Source organism: Lupinus angustifolius, chromosome LG20 (assembly GCF_001865875.1).
Source record: "Lupinus angustifolius cultivar Tanjil chromosome LG20, LupAngTanjil_v1.0, whole genome shotgun sequence".
NCBI lineage: Eukaryota > Viridiplantae > Streptophyta > Magnoliopsida > Fabales > Fabaceae > Lupinus > Lupinus angustifolius.
In genome coordinates, this window is record NC_032028.1 from 122,537 (window position 1) to 144,777 (window position 22,241).

The 22,241-nt window shown below is 33.1% G+C and overlaps 3 protein-coding genes across 5 annotated transcripts; 1 reads left to right on the forward strand and 2 right to left on the reverse strand.

Moving 5' to 3' along the window:
- LOC109335626 (bifunctional protein FolD 1, mitochondrial-like) lies at positions 5,917–8,934 on the forward strand. The gene is made up of 3 exons (XM_019571778.1): positions 5,917–6,487; positions 8,038–8,274; positions 8,358–8,934. The coding sequence occupies exons 1-3, from the start codon at positions 5,960–5,962 to the stop codon at positions 8,694–8,696; spliced, it is 1,104 nt and encodes a 367-aa protein (XP_019427323.1). The 5' UTR covers positions 5,917–5,959; the 3' UTR covers positions 8,697–8,934.
- On the reverse strand, positions 9,910–16,338 carry LOC109335627. Of its 2 annotated transcripts, XM_019571779.1 has the most exons (14): positions 15,958–16,334; positions 15,775–15,892; positions 15,510–15,666; positions 15,358–15,436; positions 15,097–15,137; positions 14,874–14,990; positions 13,844–13,924; positions 12,923–12,985; positions 12,800–12,851; positions 10,968–11,042; positions 10,825–10,872; positions 10,582–10,617; positions 10,415–10,489; positions 9,910–10,277 (listed from the first exon to the last, which is right to left on the reverse strand). In XM_019571779.1, exons 1-14 carry the CDS (start codon positions 16,249–16,251, stop codon positions 10,218–10,220), a joined length of 1,296 nt encoding a protein of 431 aa, XP_019427324.1. In that variant the 5' UTR covers positions 16,252–16,334; the 3' UTR covers positions 9,910–10,217. The 2 variants fall into 2 exon arrangements, with proteins under 2 accessions (XP_019427324.1, XP_019427325.1); XM_019571780.1 differs by lacking the exons at positions 9,910–10,277; positions 10,415–10,489; positions 10,582–10,617 and adding an exon at positions 10,525–10,557 and having other exon boundaries at positions 15,958–16,338.
- On the reverse strand, positions 19,022–21,927 carry LOC109335628 (CCR4-NOT transcription complex subunit 1-like). Of its 2 annotated transcripts, none has more exons than XM_019571782.1 (8): positions 21,805–21,927; positions 21,472–21,711; positions 20,652–20,846; positions 20,009–20,084; positions 19,832–19,899; positions 19,427–19,572; positions 19,131–19,240; positions 19,022–19,045 (listed from the first exon to the last, which is right to left on the reverse strand). In XM_019571782.1, the coding sequence occupies exons 2-7, from the start codon at positions 21,709–21,711 to the stop codon at positions 19,141–19,143; spliced, it is 825 nt and encodes a 274-aa protein (XP_019427327.1). In that variant the 5' UTR covers positions 21,805–21,927; the 3' UTR covers positions 19,022–19,045; positions 19,131–19,140. The 2 variants fall into 2 exon arrangements, with proteins under 2 accessions (XP_019427327.1, XP_019427326.1); XM_019571781.1 differs by having other exon boundaries at positions 21,466–21,711.

Consider the following 22,241-nt stretch of genomic DNA (forward strand, 5'->3'; position numbering starts at 1 on the left):
GGTAGACCAGTCACAATTTTATTTCTACTGAGCAAACCTAAACTCTTAAAGTTTATATGTCAATACCTTTGATGTCATAGCCATGTGTCTTTCTCAATTGTTGATTGAAGTCACTTATGCTCACTAACATGTATGCCTATGTTGAAAGTTCTTTTGGGTGATAGTGGTAACTTCAAGATGTTATGTTTGTGCTTATCAAATACCTTCAACATATCATTCTTCATTTCCATGGTGTACCTTTTTCCAGCAACTGTCCGAGACTGAATAGATTGTTCTTCATCTTAGGAACATGTAGAACATTAGAAATGTAGGATTTTTTTTCCATCTCTTTTCTGGATCATCATCTTGCCAATCCTTTCAGCTGAGATTGAAATATGATCATCAAACTTTACTTTACTCTAGGTTGTTTCATCAAGAGTTGTGAATTGATCCTTCTTGCTATCATATGTTGGAGCATTCAGTATCAAGGTACCAGAAATCAACACTTTCTTGACTGTTTCTAATAGTTGTCATTAGCAAGTAATGATCATCATCATCAGATTCTCCATTTTGTGTCAATCTATCTTTTTACTCTTTGCCTATCATCTTGTTGCCAATGTTGAATTTGCATTCTGCTGCAAAGTGACCATAATTTTTGCAATTGTAGCATTGCACATTCTTCTTATCAAACTTCCTTCTACATGATGAGTTCTTGTCTGTACTTTTCCTATGATCATGCTCTTGGAAATTTGAATTGTTTGATCTTAGAGATGACGAGCCTTGTTCATACCTCAAACATTTACTATTTATCCATTTGTAATTGTTCCATCTCCCTTTATCTTTCTTGTTCTTTTTACACTACCTGGATTTCTTGATTGATTGTGAATACTAAGGGCTCATGTGCTTATCAACTCCACGCTATTGTGGAATTTCAGTGTCAATTAAAATATACTTGTATAAAAAGAAAGTAATCATTAAATAGAAATATGAGAGTATGAAGTCCGAGTAATTATTTTTGTTGCATTGGTAAAATAATTATTTTATATATATATTTGTAGGAATGCAATTTTAACCATCTTTATTAATAGAGAGAAAATTTTTAGCAACATTTCTCTTACAAATGCTTTACATGTATTACTAGCTGGAATAAATGGAGATTGTGTCAATTAGATGTCTAGTCAGCCTTTCTTAATGGTCCACTAGAGGAAGTGTTGTTTGTGTCTCAACCCTCTGGTTTCATCAGCAAAGGCAATAAGGATAAAGTGCTAAGACTCAAGAAAACACTCTATAGATTAAAAGAATCACTAGAGCATTGAATAAGATGATTGACAAGTTTCTACTGACTCTAATAATTAGAAATGCTCAGTTGAGTATGATTTGTACATGAAGTCTATAGACCAAAACCATGGTGCTTTGTTCATATGCCTATGTGTAGATGATCTTCTAATCATAGGTATCAACTCAAAAAGAATTGAAGAGTTGAAAGAAAGCCTAAATGGTGAGTTTAAAATGACAAATTTAGGAAGATTGTCATACTTCCTTGGACTGGAATTTCAATACACCAAGAGATGATTATTCATGCACGAAAAGAAGTACCTACTTGAGGCGTTGAACAAGTTCAATATGAGGAATTTTAATGCCTCAAAAACTCTAGTAGAGATGAACCTGAAACTGAATAATTGTGAGGGAGAAGCAGTTGTGGATGCAACAATATTTAGGCAAATTGTGGGAAGTTTGAGGTACATTTTCCATACTAGACCAGAAATCTCCTTTAGTGTAGGTGTGATTAGTAGGTTCATGAGTGATCCAAGACTGTCTCACATGATTACAACCAAAAGAATTATGAGATACCTAAGGGGAACACTTTCATGGCCTACTCAGACTCTGATTGGTGTGTTGATATACTAGATAGAAAGAGTACAATGGGGCATGTGTTCATGGTTGCAGGTGCTCCTATCTCTTGGCGTTCACAGAATAAAAAAGGTAGTGACATTATCAACTTGTGAAGCAGAGTATATAGCAGCTTGTTCAACAGTTTGCCATGCAATTTTGTTGTCTTCATTTCTGCTGGAACTTGGCATTGAAAATGGAGAAATGATTGAATTGTTGATAGACAACAAATCAACAATTGATTTAGCCAAGAATCCAGTCTCACATGGAAGAAACAAGCATATTGAAACAAGATAGCACTAATTAATACAACAGGTTGCAGAAGGAAGAATCAAACTCAAACATTACAAGAGTGAGCTTCAATTGGCAGACATAATAACTAAGCCATTAATAAGTTCCAAGACTTGAGAAAGAAGTTAGGAATTCAAAGCTTGATGTAAGGGTAGATTCGAATGTTCTTAGTTATGAGCTGGTCATTTGGATTTTTATTTTTTGGAGTTATAGCATTAAAATCATATAATAAAAAATGATGTAGTAAGTTTATATGTCACTTCAACATTAATGATGGAGTTATGGGGTTGTCTCTTCACATGTTATAATGTAACCTCATGATCCTAAAATGACAATCAGTGTTAAGACCTCAAGTTTCTCAAAAACATTCTAAATAATAAACCACTAAGTTTTTATAGTTCCGGATAGATTACGTAAGATTATTTTGAATTGTACGAAATCTCTAATCTTAAGCATAAAATCATACTAGTACTAGAACATATGTGATGTGATGAAATATTAATATCAAAGGCCCATTTTGAAAAGTATCAAAGAAAATCATATCTATGTTGAAGACCCATATATGTTCAAGACTCATCTGTATTCAACACTCGTCTATGTTCAAGCCTTGTTTGTGTTCAAGATCCGTCTATGTTAAAGACTCATCTTTGTTCAAGGTTTGTCTATGTTCAAGGCTCATCTATGTTTAACACATTTCACAAGTTTCATCATAATTAATGAACAAGAATAATCCTTTCAAGAAGATAAACATATAATGTGAAGAATACGAAAGTTTAGAATGAAGAATTAAAATCGTCAATCACAGAAGAACGAGGATCAACGAAATTTAACCGAGAAGGAATAAAAGCCTCAAGAGCCTATCTAAAGACGTAATTTTAATTAAAAAAGTAGAAACACTTATCTAGTAGACAATAGTCATTTGGTTGGTCGGATTTGGCAGAAAGCAAAAGATATATTCTTGAAGAAAGAGGAAATTTTTCTACGTAAGTACAAAAGAATCCTATTGGTCATCATATTTGGAGGCTACCATATTCTCTCTCTTCCATGAGATAGCTTCAAAAACCATTAATCATTAAATATGCATTTTAGAAGGACTATGGCTTATAAATGATATTGGAGAAGTAGAAGAGAAAATCAAGCTGAAGAGAAACAAATCTCAATGAATATTAATTTCAATATAAAATTCTATAAGAACTTCAACAACTATCATAACACCTACATTAAATGTATCTATAAATAGGCTCAACATTGAAGAACATATAAAACAAAACATATAAGAATATGCAAACAATCTGTAAAACATTTAAATCCCTTATTTACATCAAACATTTAAATCTCTTATTTACATCAAACATTCAATTCACCTTGTATTAAATAAAACTAACCTAAATTGAACATGTACTTACAATTATGAGCTATTATATTTACAATTTTTATCTTTTATATTTATTTTACTCTTTCTAACATAAAACCATTGTTTAGTGATGAGCCTCGAGAGACTAGATATACAAACAATACTCGAGTTGTTGAACCTTGAGTGACTAGGTATGCATACAATACTTAAGTTGTTGTGCCTAAAGAGGCTAGGTGTGCAAACAATAATCAAGATTTTGAGCATGCAAATATTAGGCGTGCAAATAATATTTGTTTCTAGTTATAATAAATGTTAGATTATAGTGGAATTTGGTGAAACGAAGAAACATAACTTAGCCTATGATTTTGTATAAACAAATATTTAATATTGTATCTATTAAATCCTTTTATTTAAGCTTTTATAATTACTTTCTAATCTCAAGAGTTTCGATTTTGTGCTATAAGAAGTTCTTTTCTTAAACAACTTTTAAAACAGATCTTATAGGACGAGGTAGTGGTATGAAAGTTCTTTTGAAAAATAGACGAGTCAATGGTCTGAACTTTTTATGTGGTTAATTTTTTTCTCTCTGCCAAAATGATTTTATTATACTGTTAAAATTTGAGAAACATAATTCAATCCTCATTCTTGTGTTACTTTTGATTATTTTAACCAAGATATATGTTCATTTGAGTTTATTATTATTTTTTTGGATTGAGAATGTTCACTTAGGCTCTAGAGTGAACCACCTAAAGTCTTATTAAGGTCTAATCCACCATGTGACATCTGAAATAGGCTTATCACCCTTCCTTGGGTGTGGTTCCATTCACCATCATCTTCTTTGTCTTTCATCCTTTTCATTTCTCTTCTAAGCTTTTATGTAATTATGATTATGTTGGAATTTAAGCAACTTTATTTTGAGGGTGTTGTCTTCTCCAAAATGGTCAAAGTTAAAGACCCTTTTAGGAGGATCTAGTTAGTAGAAGCCATGGTTTAAAATGTGTGTAAATGAGGATTGACATTGATGTCTTAATTGATTCGGTCGAGGATAATCTCTCACAACGGTGGTACGTCGATGATCAAAGGAGAAATAAGTATAAATTTGTTCAATAATCTGGCTAAGGAAAACATAATAATGGCATGAGGTACGTGTAAGTGTAAGATGATAATTAAAAAGAGTGTATCTAAAGATTCATATTTAGAGATTAATGAGAAGTTGTAGTACAATTAGGATTCCTCATTCCTGAAGACAATCCTTTGTAATCTACATTTGATCTATGTTGATCATCTTTAGGAATAAACTAACCTTTGTAAGGTATAAGCATTACATGTTTCCTTGTAATTTTATACTAGAATGTAGTATCTATACACTGTCATGGTAAAGATTTATATATAGTTGATACATTATCCTTATTTATTTGTATTATTTTTTTTAAAGAGTTAATAATAATTGAACATAAATGATGGATAATATAATAATAATGTATAAAACTTATTTATTGTTAATGTATACATCTTTTCTCTTTATATTAAGTCCACACCTCATTTTGTAATATCCCCTTATATCTACATTGATCAAGATTCCTTGATGTTATGTAACATAAAAGATGCCATCTTAATATTCTTTGTTATTAAAGGTATATGATAGGTTATTTTGGAAGATGCTAGTTGGTTAGAAAGTTAGGAATTAACAAGTTAGGTTTATGTTAGTTACTTGCTTTACAAATTTTCTTTTCATTATTTTCTCTTGTATAAATAAGCCATATTGACTCACTTCTTATTAAATCAATTCAATCCATTCAATGAGAATATTATCAATATTTGTTTCTCATTCTTCTTTCTTTAAACTTTATTTTATACACTTCTTGATTCATCAAGAAGCTATCTTTTCATAGTTCTTACCACATTTTAACATTTGTACTAGGGAATAATGAAATTAACATTATTTAATGTTTTTTAGTACTATTAAGGATATTCCCAAGTAGAGGAATTATTCTCTTTTAGGCTTTGTGACAGTCTATTTCAACAAGTATCGCTCTCAAAAATCAAACCCTTAATATTTTAATCTTTCTATAGAACTAATAGGACATTACGCTATTAGACCAACACATTATTAATTAACATTGTTTAATGTGAGAATAAAATGTAATAATATCAATACTTCTAGAGACAAAAATTAGCAAGCCTTGAAAATTTGAGTATTCAGTTATTTTTAAAACAAACAAATAAAAGACAAAGATAAATTTTGAAAATAATAATATAATGATTTTTGTTATTGTCCATGATATTAAAATATAAGAAATAAAAGAAAGAAAAATGTAATATGAATTAAGAGGTGTTTTGAGTGGGTAAGCAAGGGCGAGGCAGGTTGAAGCAAAGGAGAAGGACGATTCCAACAATCGGTCTTTGAGTTATTATAAATGATTAATTGTTTAGATGAATGATTGAATGATGGGGTTGGTGAGAGTGAGATGGCAGAATTGTGTAAGAAAGATAACTCGAGTGAGATGGCAGAATTGTGTAAGAAAGATAAGCTTTCGCAGTCACAGTAGCAGTAGCAGCAATCACATTCTAACCTCTCCCTCATCTCTTGCTTCTCTCGATCTTCCTGACCATGACATCTGGACTTTTAATTCTTCTTCTCACAAAACTCTTATTCCAACACTTAACAATGCTAAGGTGCTTGATGGAAAGTTAATTTCAATGGAAATCAAATCAAAAATAGCTGCTGAGGTAACACGAATGAAGAAATGCATTGGAATAGTTCCTGGATTAGCTGTCATTTTGGTGGGTCAGAGAAGGGATTCTCAAATTTATGTCCGCAACAAGATACTCGCCTGCGACCAAGTTGGAATCAACTCTTTCGTTACTGAATTACCCACTGATTCTGCACAAGCTGATGTTTGTAAAGCTGTCATGAAATTTAACAAGGATCCCTCAATTCATGGTATTCTTGTGCAACTTCCTCTCCCACAAGTAATTTCCCAATCTCTCACTTTTTATTTATTATTATTATTAATGAAAAGGGCCACCTTTACAACTTTTCAATGCTCAGAGCAGATGAATAATATATTTCTGTTGAGAAATAAAGATGCCTTGTTTGGAGTAGGCAACAGCTTCAATCCAAAGGAATTACTTCAATCCAAAGGAATCACTTCAATCCAAAGGAATCACTTCAATCCAAAGGAATTAGTTCAATCTTCCGAGATACATCTTCTCAAACTCAGATGCCAATTTAAAGTAGTAAACCTCACAAACCATTGCCTTAGTAAACCTCACAAACCATGCTCCCAGAGACTACTTCAAGGCTTTTTGCAACTTGCATACTTCATTACTACCCTTAGTGGAGCCATACCAGGCCAAATTTCCATATAAACTTCCTCTTCCAAATGTGCATGAAGGAATGCATTTTTTCAAATCAAACCTATGCAACTCCCATCCTCCTAGTCTACTCATCTCCTCATTCATGGCTTCAACCCAATTCTTCTCCCTCAATGCTTCTTGTACTGTCGTTGGAATTGCTATAGAATCAACAGCTGAAATGAAATTCTTGTGCCGTGGGAAATCACTTTATTTTTTATGATTTATTTCCTAATTTAATTAGGAGTCTAGTATTGTATAAATAGAGGTTAATAGAGGTTTATTTTTTGTATCGCATTGTATAAATAGAGTCTAGTATTATATAGCCACTCGGTTGGTTTTCCGGTTGTTGTCTTCTTTTCCACTTGTTCTTACCTTTTAGTTGTTGTTGTCATCTCACTTTCAAGGTTTGTCGTTTCCACTATTGTTTTATTGTCCTTCTAGCCTCTCACTTTAGCATGTTGGTTTTTTTCTCTGTTCCGTATATGTTATTGTTGGTCATGATTTTGTTAAAGCTTCAATATGCACTGTTATTCTTTGATTTGAGGTTGTCATCTCTGTCACAAATAGCGTAGGTTTTCTCTCTTCTCTATTATGATGTATATGCTCCAACTTGAGGGGTAGTGTTGGATATAAAATTGTTGAAGTGGTTGAAATCTTATATGGTTCAGATCCATCATGGTCTAGATGCGGTTAGTGCTTTTGTTCTTGTGTTGGTCAAGGTTCTTCATGACGCCCTTGATGTCGTCCCGCTTATTGGTTAAATATTGGAGGTTTTTGGTTGGTGGTGCTCTTTAGTTCTTCCTTATTGAAGATCAATCCTCAACTTTTGGTCCTTGTTGCTGGTGATGCTCTTTAATTCTTATTGGAGATCAATCCTCATATCATTCTTTTTAGTTTACTTCTGCCCATAGTGATTAAGCTTGAAAATAGCGTCTGCAGTAGGTGGTTAAGCATTGTTTGATTTTGTCCATAATACCTGTGAAAGTAAATTTGGTTGTTTGGAGTAGAAACTTGCAAGTCAAATATTCTTTTATCACATTGTTTTTCTGAGTAACTAGTTTACATGTCAGCTGTACATTTAAAGCAAATAACTATAGTAGATTAGTGCATGTTCAGAATTTTTTGATTCTTGTGGTTGACTTGTTGCAAAATGTTTGGGACAGCATCTAGATGAGGAAGAAGTCTTGGGTGCTGTATGTCTAGAAAAGGATGTGGATGGTTTTAATCCTCTTAATATAGGGAATCTAGCAATGAGAGGAGGGGAGCCACTATTTATTCCCTGTACTCCAAAGGGCTGCATTGAGTTATTGATGAGATCTGGAGTGCAGATTATGGGGAAGAACGCTGTAGTGATTGGAAGAAGTAATATTGTTGGTTTGCCAACATCCTTGTTATTGCAGGTAAAACATTTGTCATTACCTATCATTTCTTCTTAACTTAATTTTCTCTACACGAAGGTGTAATATCATTTCTATGTTGGCAGAGACACCATGCTACAGTCACTATTGTACATGCATTTACAGAAAATCCTCAAAAGATCACTTGTGATGCTGATATTCTAGTTTCAGCTGCTGGAGTGCCTAATTTGGTCCGTGGGAACTGGATAAAGCCTGGTGCAACTGTGATCGATGTTGGAACAAATCCTGTCGAGGATCTTAGCTGCGAGGATGGTTACCGTCTCATGGGCGATGTATGCTATGAAGAAGCAGTGTCGGTGGCAGCTGCTATCACCCCTGTGCCTGGAGGGGTTGGACCTATGACTGTTGCAATGCTGCTACTTAACACTCTAGATTCTGCCAAACGTCTGCTTAATTTTATTTGATCTCTTCCTATTATGTTTCTTGTTCAATATTTTAAGCTTTGAGGATTCACTAAATTAAAAACACAAGTTGTGGAAAAATTATTTCCCCAGCTTTATTATTTTGTATCTATTATCGAGGAAAATTGATATAGTTTAATACTTACCTAAGTTGTTGTAATGAGGCTAATCAATGTATAACTATAAGCAGTTAAGCACCATCACAACTACTATGATATTGAATAATACCCTCATTGCAACATTTTGCATTTTTTTTGGAGGTGTGAAAGAAATTAATTCTAAAGGTAACATGCAACCAAATACAGAAACAGAGATTTAGTGAAAGGAAGGGCATAATTAGAGAATCTGAGAGTAAAAGCAAAGAGTGAAGGGACTTTCTAAATTCTTCACAAATTTTATCTCATAGGACTTATTCTAAAACCCAAAATTGTTATCCCACATTTGTAATCATTACAAAGGTGTTAGCTTGAAGTTATATTTGAGGAAAAATAATTGCTGCTCCAGAACAATAATCTGGAGAGGTGTTTGGCAACACATCTGTTTTTGGGTGATAAACCATTCTATTTTTAAGTTAGATTTTTCGACATCAAAAACTAACTAAATTACTTTCTAGTAAGCTTACCCAGGGGGTTCTTTAATGTCCACCTTCTTCAATATAATCCCTATTGATAAATTGATAGACGACAAAAAGTGATTTTTCATTCGTGCACAATTTGTAGTCATCGCACAATACCATTTTCAAACATAATGACTAAATAAATTCAGTAAATCCTGTATTCAATCTGCAGTGGTAACTTAACGATAATCCTCAGATTATCTACTGTTGTTACTTAACATGATGCACTATTAAGTGGGAGTTGCATTTGAATAGATTAGATAAACTTTTTTAAATATTACTTTTTAAAGAACTCGTAAACATTAGTTACAAAAATCAAACTTTATAAAAAAAATCACTTGTAATAATAACTTTTTTACCAACATTGTTTTAGTTTCTCCATGCACATTTTGATTGCCACAGTCCTCTTTCTCTACTAGTTTTCAGTATAATATTTTTTTTGGTAAATTTTTAAATAAATTGGATTTCCATCCAAATGGATATATAGTTAAATATACATTGTGCTTAATGAAAAACTATAGACAAAATAATTAAGAAGAGCTTACGAGCATTATCTAATGAGATTAAAGTTTGATCGTCCTTGATTATCCATTTAATTTAATGGATGATTTTGACGTGCATAATATTAATTACTGTTTGTCAAGCAATTGGTTCACCCAAGGGTACTACTATAAGACCCCTTACAAGACAGCTATAATCTACAGACACAAGATACAGGATTTCTTAATCAGGAATGTATACAACAAATATTATGTTCCCATTTCTTTCCCACTCCACATAAATAAATTGAAGTTATGTATCATTCCTGGGAATGAGAAAATGGGAATGGTTTTTTTGCACAAGATTAAAATGACCATCAAATCAACCAGGTAGGCTTATACAAAAATGCTCCCTTCAGCATTTTTGCATCAGTCAGATTGCACTGGCTCTGCGACCGGAGGTATACAATCTACCTTATACCGTAGCACCTACAAATACAATCAGTAGAATATCAAAATAATTTCAGTCCATGGCTCAACTACTGTGCAATTTGAATTTAGTAATCTGTCCATGTTGGGTAATAAGACAGCTATAACTCACTCAATCAGTTAACATGTCCACATACCTTTTTAAAAAAAGTTGAATATGTGTTATCCCAGATCAGTTTATAGCTTCCAGCCATTAATGTGCAGAAGTTACCCTATGATAATATGGCATAAAATCAACATGAGAACTTACATGTCAAATGCTTTATAAAAAGCCTATAAGCTGCAATAAACATGACAAACTCACTTGGTCAGATTCATAACGTCGGTAAGGTAACATCAACTGTGTCATAACCAACCAGCCACCATGAAAATGGGAAGTCGCAACAAACATGTCAAAAGTGTAAAACACAAAAGAATAAAGAGAAGGCAAAAATGTGCTGGGGAGAGCCTAAGATAATAAAGAGAGCTGATGAAGAATAACATGAGAAATGCTTCAGGAAACCAATTCCGATAAATATAATGAAAGAGAAATGGCAATCGAACTTACAGTTTTTTCCCCGGCAGGACTTATAAACTCTAGACTAAATCCAATATCCTGCCGACCAACAAAAGAAAATTCACTATGGAGAGATGCTTAAGGAAAATAACATGACATCTCTAAATAAAGGGGTAGCAGCACTGCAGCAATACCATATTTATCTTGCCTTGTACTAATGAAAAATCCCATGCAATGTATGAGTTCACCGAGTCCACTGAGAGTAAAACCTTAAAAAAAGACTTCATCATATAACCATGTAAAATAAAAAACAGCACAATGCAGACTTTTTATAAGCAATAAAAATTGTCAGATTTATTCAATTGGAAATCATAAATTTATAACAGTAACACTAAATTATTGTAAAGAAAGTAAGGAGAGAGAGAGAGAGAATTCTCTGAATTTTATTAATGAATTGAAAGTAATCCAATTTGACAAGTTGTTTAAGAGCAAATGTGGTACTAAGAACTAAGATGATTTGATGAACATGACAAGAGGAGGATCATGTAACTATGATATCATCCACATAGACTAACACATAAAGTCTTTAGGTTAGAGAGGTATGAATGAAAAGTGAATTATCACATTTGCTGACTTTGAACACAAGTTTGATAAGTGACCCTTTTAGTCTTTCAAACCACTGTCTAGGGGCTTGTTTGAGACCATAAATTGCCTTGTGTAACATGCAAACTAAGGACTTGTCACTGTGCTAAAACCCATCGGAGTCATGTATGCTTCCTCATCTAGATATCCATTTAAGGCATTATTGATGTCTAGTTGCATAATAGGGCAGTTATAGGAAACAACAAGAGTCAATAAAACTGATTGTTACATGCTTGATCACATGAGATAATGTTTCATTATAGTCAACTGTCAATACCATGTTTTTGATGAAATCCCTTTGCAACAAGCTTTGCCTTGTACTTGTGTATAGTACCATCGGGGTTTTCTTTGACCCTAAAAACCCATTTACAACCTATACCTTGCTTCTGTGGTGGTATTGGCCCTAAGGAGTAAGGACCAAGTACCATATTGTGCTTGCATTGCTTGCTGCTATACTGGATCTGCCAAGGCAGCATTGGCACTAGTAGGTTCAGTTCGGGTTAATAATATCCTTGGCGTAATGGTTGTGAAAATTCTAGACTTTGACCTGGTTTACAGGGGATGTAAAGAGACTGGAACAGTAGAGTGAGGGGAATGTGAAGGAGAAGACAAAGAAGTTTGAGCAGTGGTAGAAGATAAAGGCAGAGACAAGGATGAAGTAGAACTGATGAGTGTGTGATTATAGTCAGAAGAATGTATCGGGGAAGAATGAGAACAAGTTGTAGGATGTCTGAAAGTGGCTTGAGATTTGTGAGGTTGAATTGTCTGTAGAATGAGAAGCAATAGTGGAACTGAAGTGTATAAGCTCATTAATGTCATTAGATTGAAAACTAGGAGTTGAAGTGGAGATAGATGATTTTGAGACAAAGGAAAAAGAGTATTCATTGAAAACAACATCTTCAGAGACATATATTCTACTATCTTTAGATAGACATTTATATCCCTTATGTGTGGATGAATAACCAAGGAAGACACTCAAATGATCAAAAATCAAGCTTATGCTTGTTGTAAGGTCTAAGTAAAAGAAAACAAGCACAACAAAACACTGTTAGACTGATATACTCAGGATTAGTACCAAAGAGTAGATAATGAGGTGACTTATTTTGAAGAGTTGGAGTGGGTAATCTGTTAATAAGAAATAGAACTGAAATAATCTGCACCAACCAGATAGAGAAGCATAGTTTGGGCCCTTTGGGGATAGGGAATGTTCTAGGCCTCTCGGATACCTAGAGAACTTTGTACTTCATAGTGATTTCTATCAATAATATTCAGATTCTTACTATTCTAATCCAGTTTCTATCAGATGGTATGTGGAAAGAAAGTAAGAACATTTCAAAAGCAAGCAATGATAGATTAATAAATTTCACAAGCCTTATAAGTATACCTCATATATTTTCCCAGCTGGAACGCTGATTTCTTTGTAGATGTCATTTTTGCTGAAATAGGAAAACTAAAATTAAAATGAAAATAGAAGAAATCATACAAGAAAACAAGATTTGATATTTACCTTACATCTAACGAACCAGCAACCTCTGCTGAAATGAAGAAAGGAGAGTTTGCAAAGACCTCACTGATAAAAAAAACTTGCTGGTTATTCAACAAGATTTGAAAATCTAGCAGTAAAAGTTAGAACACTGATACTGTTCATTTGGGAGAATTTGAAGAATCATTTCAACCTAAAAGCTTAGGATGATAATCAAGAACTGCAAATATGAGCAAAGAAGCTCATAAGTGATATTCAATCAGTTCTACTTATAGCCTAAAATGCAATCTTCAATGAAAGGATAAATCACACTGAGATCATAGTTGCAAATCGCGCAAATAGCAGCACAATAGCTGAAGAACAGGGCGCTATGGTGGTGTATTTCACCATGCAGTCATTAAAGCAATGTGGCAGGACTAAATTAGGGTGCAACTATGGCTGTCTCAGTCGCGTCTCAGTGAGGTATGAAAACCATATTTTAGGTGAGATTTCCTAAATTCTGCCCACTGAAGTCCAGGTTCTCACGTGGGCACACAGCAAAATTTTGGGTATCATAAGTCTCGATTTGAACATTGCTGTTCTTCATTCTTCGCCAACCTAACCTCCATCTTTGCACTCTATTTAAAGTCTTTGTCTAGTCTTCCTCGACACAGTACAGCCAACCACCATTTTTTCACTCTGTACAGGGTTTTCCGCTCTATTTAGCCCATACCCAGTCTCACCCTTGACCAGTTCACCATTTCTACACTAGCTAGTCTCTACTCCACACAGCATGACAGGCACTTGCTCAGTAACAAAATAAACACTTAAATCTAATAATGTTTATTGTTTAAATTTCCACAAAGTCTACTGAAAACAAATGTTGCATTGATTAAACATTACATTATTGACAATAAATAACAAAAAAAAAAAGCACGAGCAATATTAACATGAGTGTTACAATACCTAATAAATTTTATGAACCTTTCAAACTCAATGGTGTAGACATCAACAGCTTGTTCCAAGACAGCTATTTGATCCTTTGTTCTATCATATTATATACACAAAGAGAAGAAAGAGGATTACATTAGTGCGGAACATTATAAATTAATTCATGATAGAAAAATACTAAAAACGAGATAGTAAATAGCAGTCCTTTATAGAAGCTTGAAACATAAGTTGAGGTTGAATACATCAACCATTTCCTCTCATAAAGAAAAAAGAGTGCATTATGTGATAAAAACAGAGAAGGAGAGAATGAGCAATCCTCAAAAGCCGAAATGAAAACAGGACAAAAGAAATACAGGACATCTTCTATGGAATCAAACTAACAAAGCCCCACCCACCCAAAAAAACTCCCAAAACCAAAAGTTTAAGTTGTATATGCAGAGGCAAAGAACTGAGTTTATTACTGTTTACATGGGTACTTTGAATAAGTTATTGTACCCGAATCGGGTACACACCGAGTACTGGTACTCATTTGATGTAAATTGTTTCAAAATTGTTATTTTGGGCTGAAAACTTAGAATTTTTCCCAATTTTCTTCTTAGTAACATCATAGTACTAAATATTAGTAACATAATTAATCAATCATCTTCACATTTCAGTCAGATTTGGGTCTCAACCTATCATCCTAAGCCTCTTGCGTCCTTTGCTAGTGCTAACTCTGATCATTTGTACCTAATTACATTGGTGTACTCGTACCTTAGATTTAAAAAAAAATGACATATCTAATACTACATCCCTACTGGGTACCGCTACTGTCCCTATAACCATTCAACAAAGCAGCAGTATACCTTATTCATACCTGGTACGTACACGTGTTGGTGTAACACAGGTTTATTACAAGGACACTTGACACAATTCTAGAGCATTTTCAATGTAAGTTTTACTTATATTTAACCCTTTGAAACAGCAAGACAGAATATTGAGACTTCACATAATTGCTCAAGTTCCACATTACAAAATTAAGAATGCAATGTATTAGGTATCTCACAATTTCCTGGCCTCATATCGTGCCCATGACAACGAAAGGAACAGTCGAATAGAAAGAATCATTGAAGTAAGGCTGTATAATGGTGGTCCATAGCGATGACGCTGCTCCTCCATGGGCCTACAAGTATAGTGAGTTCTCACGTGATTGTTACTCATATATTATTATCCCAAACAGATATCAAAGAATAGAATTTGAACAACACTTAGAAAAAGTAAATTTGTACCCGTCATCATCATTTATCTGCCGAACAAAATCAAGTAATACCTACAACCCAAACAAGAAAAGATGTTTTATAAATTATGATATAAAGAAATAATTATAAAGACAACCAGTACTCAGACACAATAAACTGAATAACAACAAATTTAGTCCAAATAAATAGAACTATGAAGGTGATGGCAGACACAAATCAACCTGCCAAATAGATGCAAGAGAGGAAGAAAAGGGTAGTTCAGGCATGTATTGACAAAAAAGAAATCCATACCTGAGGAACTCCAACAAGGTACTTCACGAGTGTTTTATAGACTCCAGTTGCCGAACCAAGTTGAGCCAACTGCCTTCTCCTGTGATCCTTGGGTTGTTTAACGTATTCTCGTTAATTCATGAACAAACAGGCAGAGAAGAATTAAGGCTTACCTGTCCATTTGTTGTTTCCACAAGAGAGCATATCTATCACGTATACTACCACCAGAATTTACCAAAGCTTCAACCTCTGCTTGCTTATTCCTCTCTGAGCGTTCCCGTTGCTGTCTAAGGAGTGTGCCTCGAAAATCTTGAGGTAAATATGTCATAACTGCATATAAATTGAAATGCCTGATGTATTTGTTGAAGCAAGTATGGGCAATGAGCCATGTGTCCTTCCACAGATAGGTAATTGAATAAAAGAAGAAAGAGAACGCACCGGTGTTAAATACATGTTCAGAATTTTGAATTTGGAAGGATTCCAAAACATTCAAAGTATTGTGAAGTTTATGTTTGAGGTCCCCAAGTAGAGTAGAAAGCTCAACATCATCTTGAAGCTGGAGAATGAATGAATGTTAATATGAATGAATTGAAATAAAAGGAAGTATAGATAGATACATACCTGGTGTGGCCAATTAGAAGTATCAAGTAAAAAAATGGATTCTTCAATGAACTCTCGATTCTTCCACATGTTCTCATCAATTTTATGAGGAGGTTGGGAGTGGAGAGCTTCGTTTATTAATAGGGTTTCATCTTGGGTAGTAGGAGGATGTTGATTGATAAAATCAAGATTAATTGAACGAATCTGAGAGGAAAGACGAGAAATGTCTTGAGAGAGAGATGTGTAAGGACATCTGTCGTAATAAGATGCAAGAAATGACCTTGTTATGGGCACCAATCCCTCTGTAGAAGCCATGAATAATCGGATCGGATCAGATCAGATCCTGAGTTTCTCCCTTTCTTTTCTCACCAACAAAGCTGCTGCTTTCAGTTTCTCCCTTTCTTCTCTCACCAACAAAGCTAGCTGCTCCTTTTTCCCTTCAGAATATTCTCTCTATTCCTTTCCCAGATATTTACGTGACTTATTTAGTTCCAACTATAGCAAATTACCCATCCATTCTTATGGCACATTATTTGTTTTCTACCTTTCTATTATATCTGAATACGCATTTGACTCCTATATTGGTGTAGTTAAAAATATATATATTATTCGTATATACACATTGATAAAAAAACACATATTATATGTGCATCATTTGTATAGTTAAAACACACTGAACATTCGTATTGTTAAAGAATACATGTGTTACACGTGTACTTCTTTTTTCAAACACATGTGGAAAATAAATGTCAATTTCAAATTTGAATTTTTTAATGACTATAGGAAACAGATACTATGTTAAAATAAATATCTTAAAAGTTGTAGAAATGAAATAAAATTTCATTTTCAAATTTGATTTTTTATAATAAAAATAGGGAAATCGTGATAATATATTAGTTTTTTAAATTAATTTTTTTAAAAGTTAAAATCAAATTTCAGTTTTGAATTTGATTTTTTTAATTATAATTGAGAAAAATTAAAACTTGAAGAATCAAGTGTGGTATTAAAATTCAATGAATAATATCACAAAGTTTCAATGTAGTAAAAAATACATTAATTCTTAGAATAATAATAAATGTTAAATTATATATATAAATTAATACAAAATATTGAAAGACGTGAAACTGTATAATTTTTAATTTAAATTCAACAACTACATAAGGAAAGGTGGATAGATTACATTAAGATTTTAGTACTAAAAAGTGTGATCATAAGATTTATATGTTTGCTCATCTGTTCACCCACTAAGATTAAAATTAAATTCTTAAAATATAAAATATATAAAAAATGACAATGTAGTCTTAGAAGGTAGACAATAGTAGCATAGAACCTTTTGGAGGAAAAAAAAGTAAGAAGAATGTGATATGAGGCTTGAAAGAGTTTTTTTATTAAGTAAAAAAATCTTATTATCACTTGAATAGTTATCAAATAACAAATGTTGCAGTGTAGGAGGAGGAGACATCAACAATGAAAGTTGATTTTTCCCAACACCACAACATAGTTGAAATTTTGGATTTTTTTGGAGTTTTAAGTTTCTCTATCCTCTCTTGGTACCACAACATAGTTAATGTATAAAACAAATATATAAAAAATTGAGGATAAATAATTTGAAGTGATAAATTGTTAAAGTATCAAATTTGAAATGATTAGCAACATTATATAGTCAACCATATAATTTATAATATATAAAAGTATTATAAAATAGTACCACATGCATCATTTCATAAAGAACATACAACATAATTTTAATCTTTTTTTAAGTAAATAAACACTATAAATTCATTCACGATTGAACTTCATTCTTTACCATACTCTACAATTTCTTCACTCTTACTTTCTAACTTACTAGTTCTATTAGAATTCCACTAGAGTATGTAATAAAATTTGAGTGTTTGGTAATAGAATTTGTAAATACAATTTTGTTTCACTTTTGTATTAATTTATTTTTAATTTTTGTATCACGCCAAAAGTGTCAAATAACTAACTAATGAAGTTGTATCATACCACTTTATTATTCATTTCAACTAGTAGTTAATGTATAAAACAAATATATTAAAAAAATTGAGGATAAATAACTTGAAGTGATAAATTGTTAAAGAATATAAGTCTAACTGAAGTGTATAAAAGTGTTATAAATAGTACCACAGTATGTCGCATAGATTCAAACAAAAAAACATCATATAGCTAAAGCACCATACCTCTGAAAATGCATTTGCAACCCAAAACTACTGAGCTTTTGATTGATAATAACATGAGTCCCGATATTAGGTATCTGTGTTGGGATCTATAAACAGAAGAAGCATTTCATGAATAATGTTCAAAAATAGTATCCCATTAAGCCAAAAAAGGGTGGCCCGGTACATGAGGCTCCCACCTAGTGATGTAGGTAGCCTCGCCCTCGCAAGCGAAGAACTGTTTCCCATATTTCAACCCATAATCTCAGTGTCAAATAACTAACTAATGAAGTTGTATCATACCACTTTATTATTCATTTCAACTAGTAGTTAATGTATAAAACAAATATATTAAAAAAATTGAGGATAAATAACTTGAAGTGATAAATTGTTAAAGAATATAAGTCTAACTGAAGTGTATAAAAGTGTTATAAATAGTACCACATGCATCATTTTTATCATTTCATAAATAATATACAACATAACTTTAATATTAAATAAACCCTGCAAAATTTATTGACGATTGAACTTAAATAAACCAAATTTCTTAGCATTGAATTAATGCAACTAATTTTTTGTTATATCATATGTATTGACAAATATCAAAAAAGGAAAATGAAAAAAATCAAGAATATAAGTCTAACTGAAGTGTATAAAAGTGTTATAAATAGTACCACGTGCATCATTTTTATCATTTCATAAATAATATACAACATAACTTTAATATTAAATAAACCCTGCAAAATTTATTGACGATTGAACTTAACGACACTCTACAATTTCTTCACTCTGTCTTTCCAACTTACATGTCATAAAATTTGAATATTTGTCTTATTCCCCGCCCTAATTTATAACATCAGTGCATTTGCAACATGCATTGTTAGGGGCCATTTTCATTCACCTTGCAACACTTTAAGCTCTGATCCTAAAAGAACCTGAAGATTACACAAATACAACAATTATTTCAAATCTTAACACATATTAACTAAAATCAAACAGGGAAAGTATCAAGGATCAAACCTTGCAATTTTCATAAGTTGTCTTGACTATCTCTTTTGTTCAAAGCCTTTGAATTAACTTTCTCCAGGAAAGTCAGGTACAAATCATGGAAATTAGGCTCAATGCTCGCCCTACATTAAAGTTAAGTTTCAATCGGTATAAGAAAAGTAAATAAAAATACCATAAGAAAACTAGAGTGTGTATTCTTGTGTGTGCGGGCATACCCACTATATTCACAGTACATCCATAAACATATATCTACATAAATACAACTTTTTTAGGCAATTACAAGAAGATGTGGTTTTGAGTATGCTAACCTTTTCATAACCATATACTGCGCAAACCATGGATAGTACTGTTCTTTCAGAATTTCAGTGACCTCTTTAGCTTTAGTATCAGCATTAGCAACAGAAATGTTATTAATTATAAATGATATCTTGTCCTGAACCTCTGATCCTGGAGCCTGCTATAGCAAAGAAACGGGACTAAATAATACATAGAGAAAAAAGGTTCAGGCTTGCATTTGTATGAGAAAGTAAAGTGAAATGATTGTGAATCTAAACAGACATTGAAAACCAAAATTCAAGAAAGCATGCAATTATACAACACTGTTCCTAAGCAGAGAGAATAAAATAGTTGTGAATCTAAACAGCCGAACGAATTTAAAACCAAAAATAAAAAAAGCATCTAATATATCAACTTCTTCTAAAAGTCTAAAGCACCTCAATGGGAGTTTCTCTTTTCTCAGCAGCGGCAACCAAAGTTTCAATGTTCAAGGCGGACCCAAACCCTACATTAGATTGACAGATCAAAGAAACACAACATAATAAGTTCATAAATGAAATCAGAAAGATAATATTTATGATAATTAGCGGAAATCGTTCACAACAGAAATATACTAGCAGAAGTGGCTCCACGGGAAGGACGGACAAAACCAGAAGCTAGCATTGATGAGGCACTGACTGTGCTATGTAACTGCAATGGTAGCAACAAAATAAATTCACAGTATCAGTAACAATAACAATACCAAAGACTACAACAACAACCAATCCCTAGCTCCACTAGGTGGGGTTGGCTACATCGGTCGAATGATGCTATGCTGTTCTATCATAAATCATGTCCATTGATAAAGCATTGATCTCAAAATCTTTCCTAATTGTTTCGGCTATGGTTTTTCTTGGCTTTTCTCTGCCTCTAGAAATTAGACTAACTTTCATTTGATTTACTCTCCTTATTGTGGAGTCTAATAGTCTCCTCCACACATACCCAAACAACCTAAGGTGCAATTCTACCATCTTTTCTACTGTAGAAGTTATCCCCACTTTCTCCTTGATGTATTCATTCATAATCCTATCATGTCTATTATGTTCACTCATCCAATGCAACATTCTCATCTCTGCTACATTGAATTTATTCTATTGTTGACATTTTAGCGTCCAACATTCAGTCTCATATAACATTGTAGGTCTTATAATTGTATAAGTAAACAAAAACAAACCATTCACGTCATGCTCAGTAAACAAAATAAAAGTATAATAGTACCTTATTGATATTAGAAGCATCAGGAGGTGTAACAACTGAAGATTGACCTAGAGAAGATAAGAGTGGTTTTACATCTGTAGATGAACCAAGTCCAAAAGAAGCTTTGTAACGATGATCCAGAGGAATGTCACGTCTCTGTTGAAGCTGCAGAGGCATATGCTGCTGCCCAGGTTGTATGATGCTAGATGCATTGAGCTGCCAAAAGGATAACACATATGCATAAAGTTTACCTTAAACAGAAAATACCACAACGACCTATCTTTTTTTCTTTCACTTCTATAGAAATATCTCCAGATTACTAATTGACTAATTTTCAACCAAATCCAAATACTTCAAAGTTCAAGCACCAACTGAAGTAAGATCATATTGTACTACCATACGGTTTGTCATTTTCTTTTTCATTAAAATAAGTACAAAATAATAACTATGACTGACTAGCCCATGTGTGTTTTGCATTTACAAAATGTAAAGGACAAACTACTAGGTTGGTCCTTGAAGTAAGGTTCTCTATTCAATTTGGTCCTGCACGGCAATTTTTACTCCTAACTCCTCTTAATTCACCACCAAAATTCACAACTCTGGTGTCATACTATTAAAAAATGAGTTTTAAGCTAGAAAACAAGTGTGGGGGGGGGAACTTTTATGACCAATTTGAAACAGAAAATAACAAAGATGTTTGAAACAAAAAACTTATAGGACCTACTTGAAAACAAGAAACTTGGAGCACAAACTTAGTAGTTTTGCCGAAAATAAAATAAAAAACAAAGAACGGGGTGGAGAAAAAAGACTGACAAAATTGGAGAAGATAATTTACTTTTACCTCTACATGCCCTAGTGTAGCTGGTGCAGAATTATGGCTACTAATACCAGAAGCAAGGCTCGCCCCATCTCCGTCTGCATGTGCAGAGGAAATCCTGGCAAGAGCGTCTTCAATGAAACCAACTATCTCCAAATGCGTACTGCGCAGATGGGAAATTTGCAGAATATGATTACAATACTGAGGCCACTCAGGAAGACGATCCACAAACTGCTCTAATGCCAGACTTCCAAACATAAACATCTATAACATACAAAGGGGATGTGAGTTTAGACTTTATACATCAAACATAAGCTTAAAGAAATCCACTACCACTCCGATTCACAAAACACTAACTTTTGAATCTGCAGGCTTGCGTAATGCATCAAGAACATATCGAAGAGCAATCCCAAGCGAAAGATGAGTTACAAGTTGGTGCTTGATCACAGAACCTGATACACATTAAATATATGCAAAACCAGATACCATAAGAGACTAGGATTTAAGAAAATAGAATATTACTAGATACTTTTAACTTCATAGTGAAGGCAACACAGGACAGTAGCAGCTCTACACTAAATAAAACCCACCGCATAAGTGAAGTCTTTTTCTAAATCTTTCCTAATCGTTTTTTTTATGGTTTTTCTTAGCATCCATCTGTTCTAGAAGTTGGACTAACCTTCATTTGATCTAATCTCCTTAATGAGGCTTCCAACAGTCTTATTTCACATGCTCAAACTACCTAAGGCGTGATTCTACCATCTTATCCACAATAGAAGCTACCCCAACTTTCT

Bases quoted from the DNA above. Each gene is read 5' to 3' on its own strand.
- LOC109335628 (XM_019571781.1), bottom strand. From the start codon at position 21,711: ATGTTTATGTTTGGAAGTCTGGCATTAGAGCAGTTTGTGGATCGTCTT. The intron at 20,847-21,465 runs GTAAATTATCTT...TCCTTTTGGCAG, and splicing joins TAGGGCATGTAGAGGTAAAA to CTCAATGCATCTAGCATCAT. The intron at 19,900-20,008 runs GTATATTTCTGT...AATCTAATGTAG, and splicing joins CCGTGGAGCCACTTCTGCTA to GGTTTGGGTCCGCCTTGAAC.
- LOC109335626 (XM_019571778.1), top strand. From the start codon at position 5,960: ATGATGGGGTTGGTGAGAGTGAGATGGCAGAATTGTGTAAGAAAGATA. The intron at 6,488-8,037 runs GTAATTTCCCAA...TGTTTGGGACAG, and splicing joins TGCAACTTCCTCTCCCACAA to CATCTAGATGAGGAAGAAGT. The intron at 8,275-8,357 runs GTAAAACATTTG...CTATGTTGGCAG, and splicing joins CAACATCCTTGTTATTGCAG to AGACACCATGCTACAGTCAC.
- LOC109335627 (XM_019571779.1), bottom strand. From the start codon at position 16,251: ATGGCTTCTACAGAGGGATTGGTGCCCATAACAAGGTCATTTCTTGCA. The intron at 15,437-15,509 runs GTAAGCCTTAAT...CAAGGATCACAG, and splicing joins TGGAAACAACAAATGGACAG to GAGAAGGCAGTTGGCTCAAC. The intron at 10,618-10,824 runs GTAAGTTCGATT...GTTATGACACAG, and splicing joins GTCCTGCCGGGGAAAAAACT to TTGATGTTACCTTACCGACG.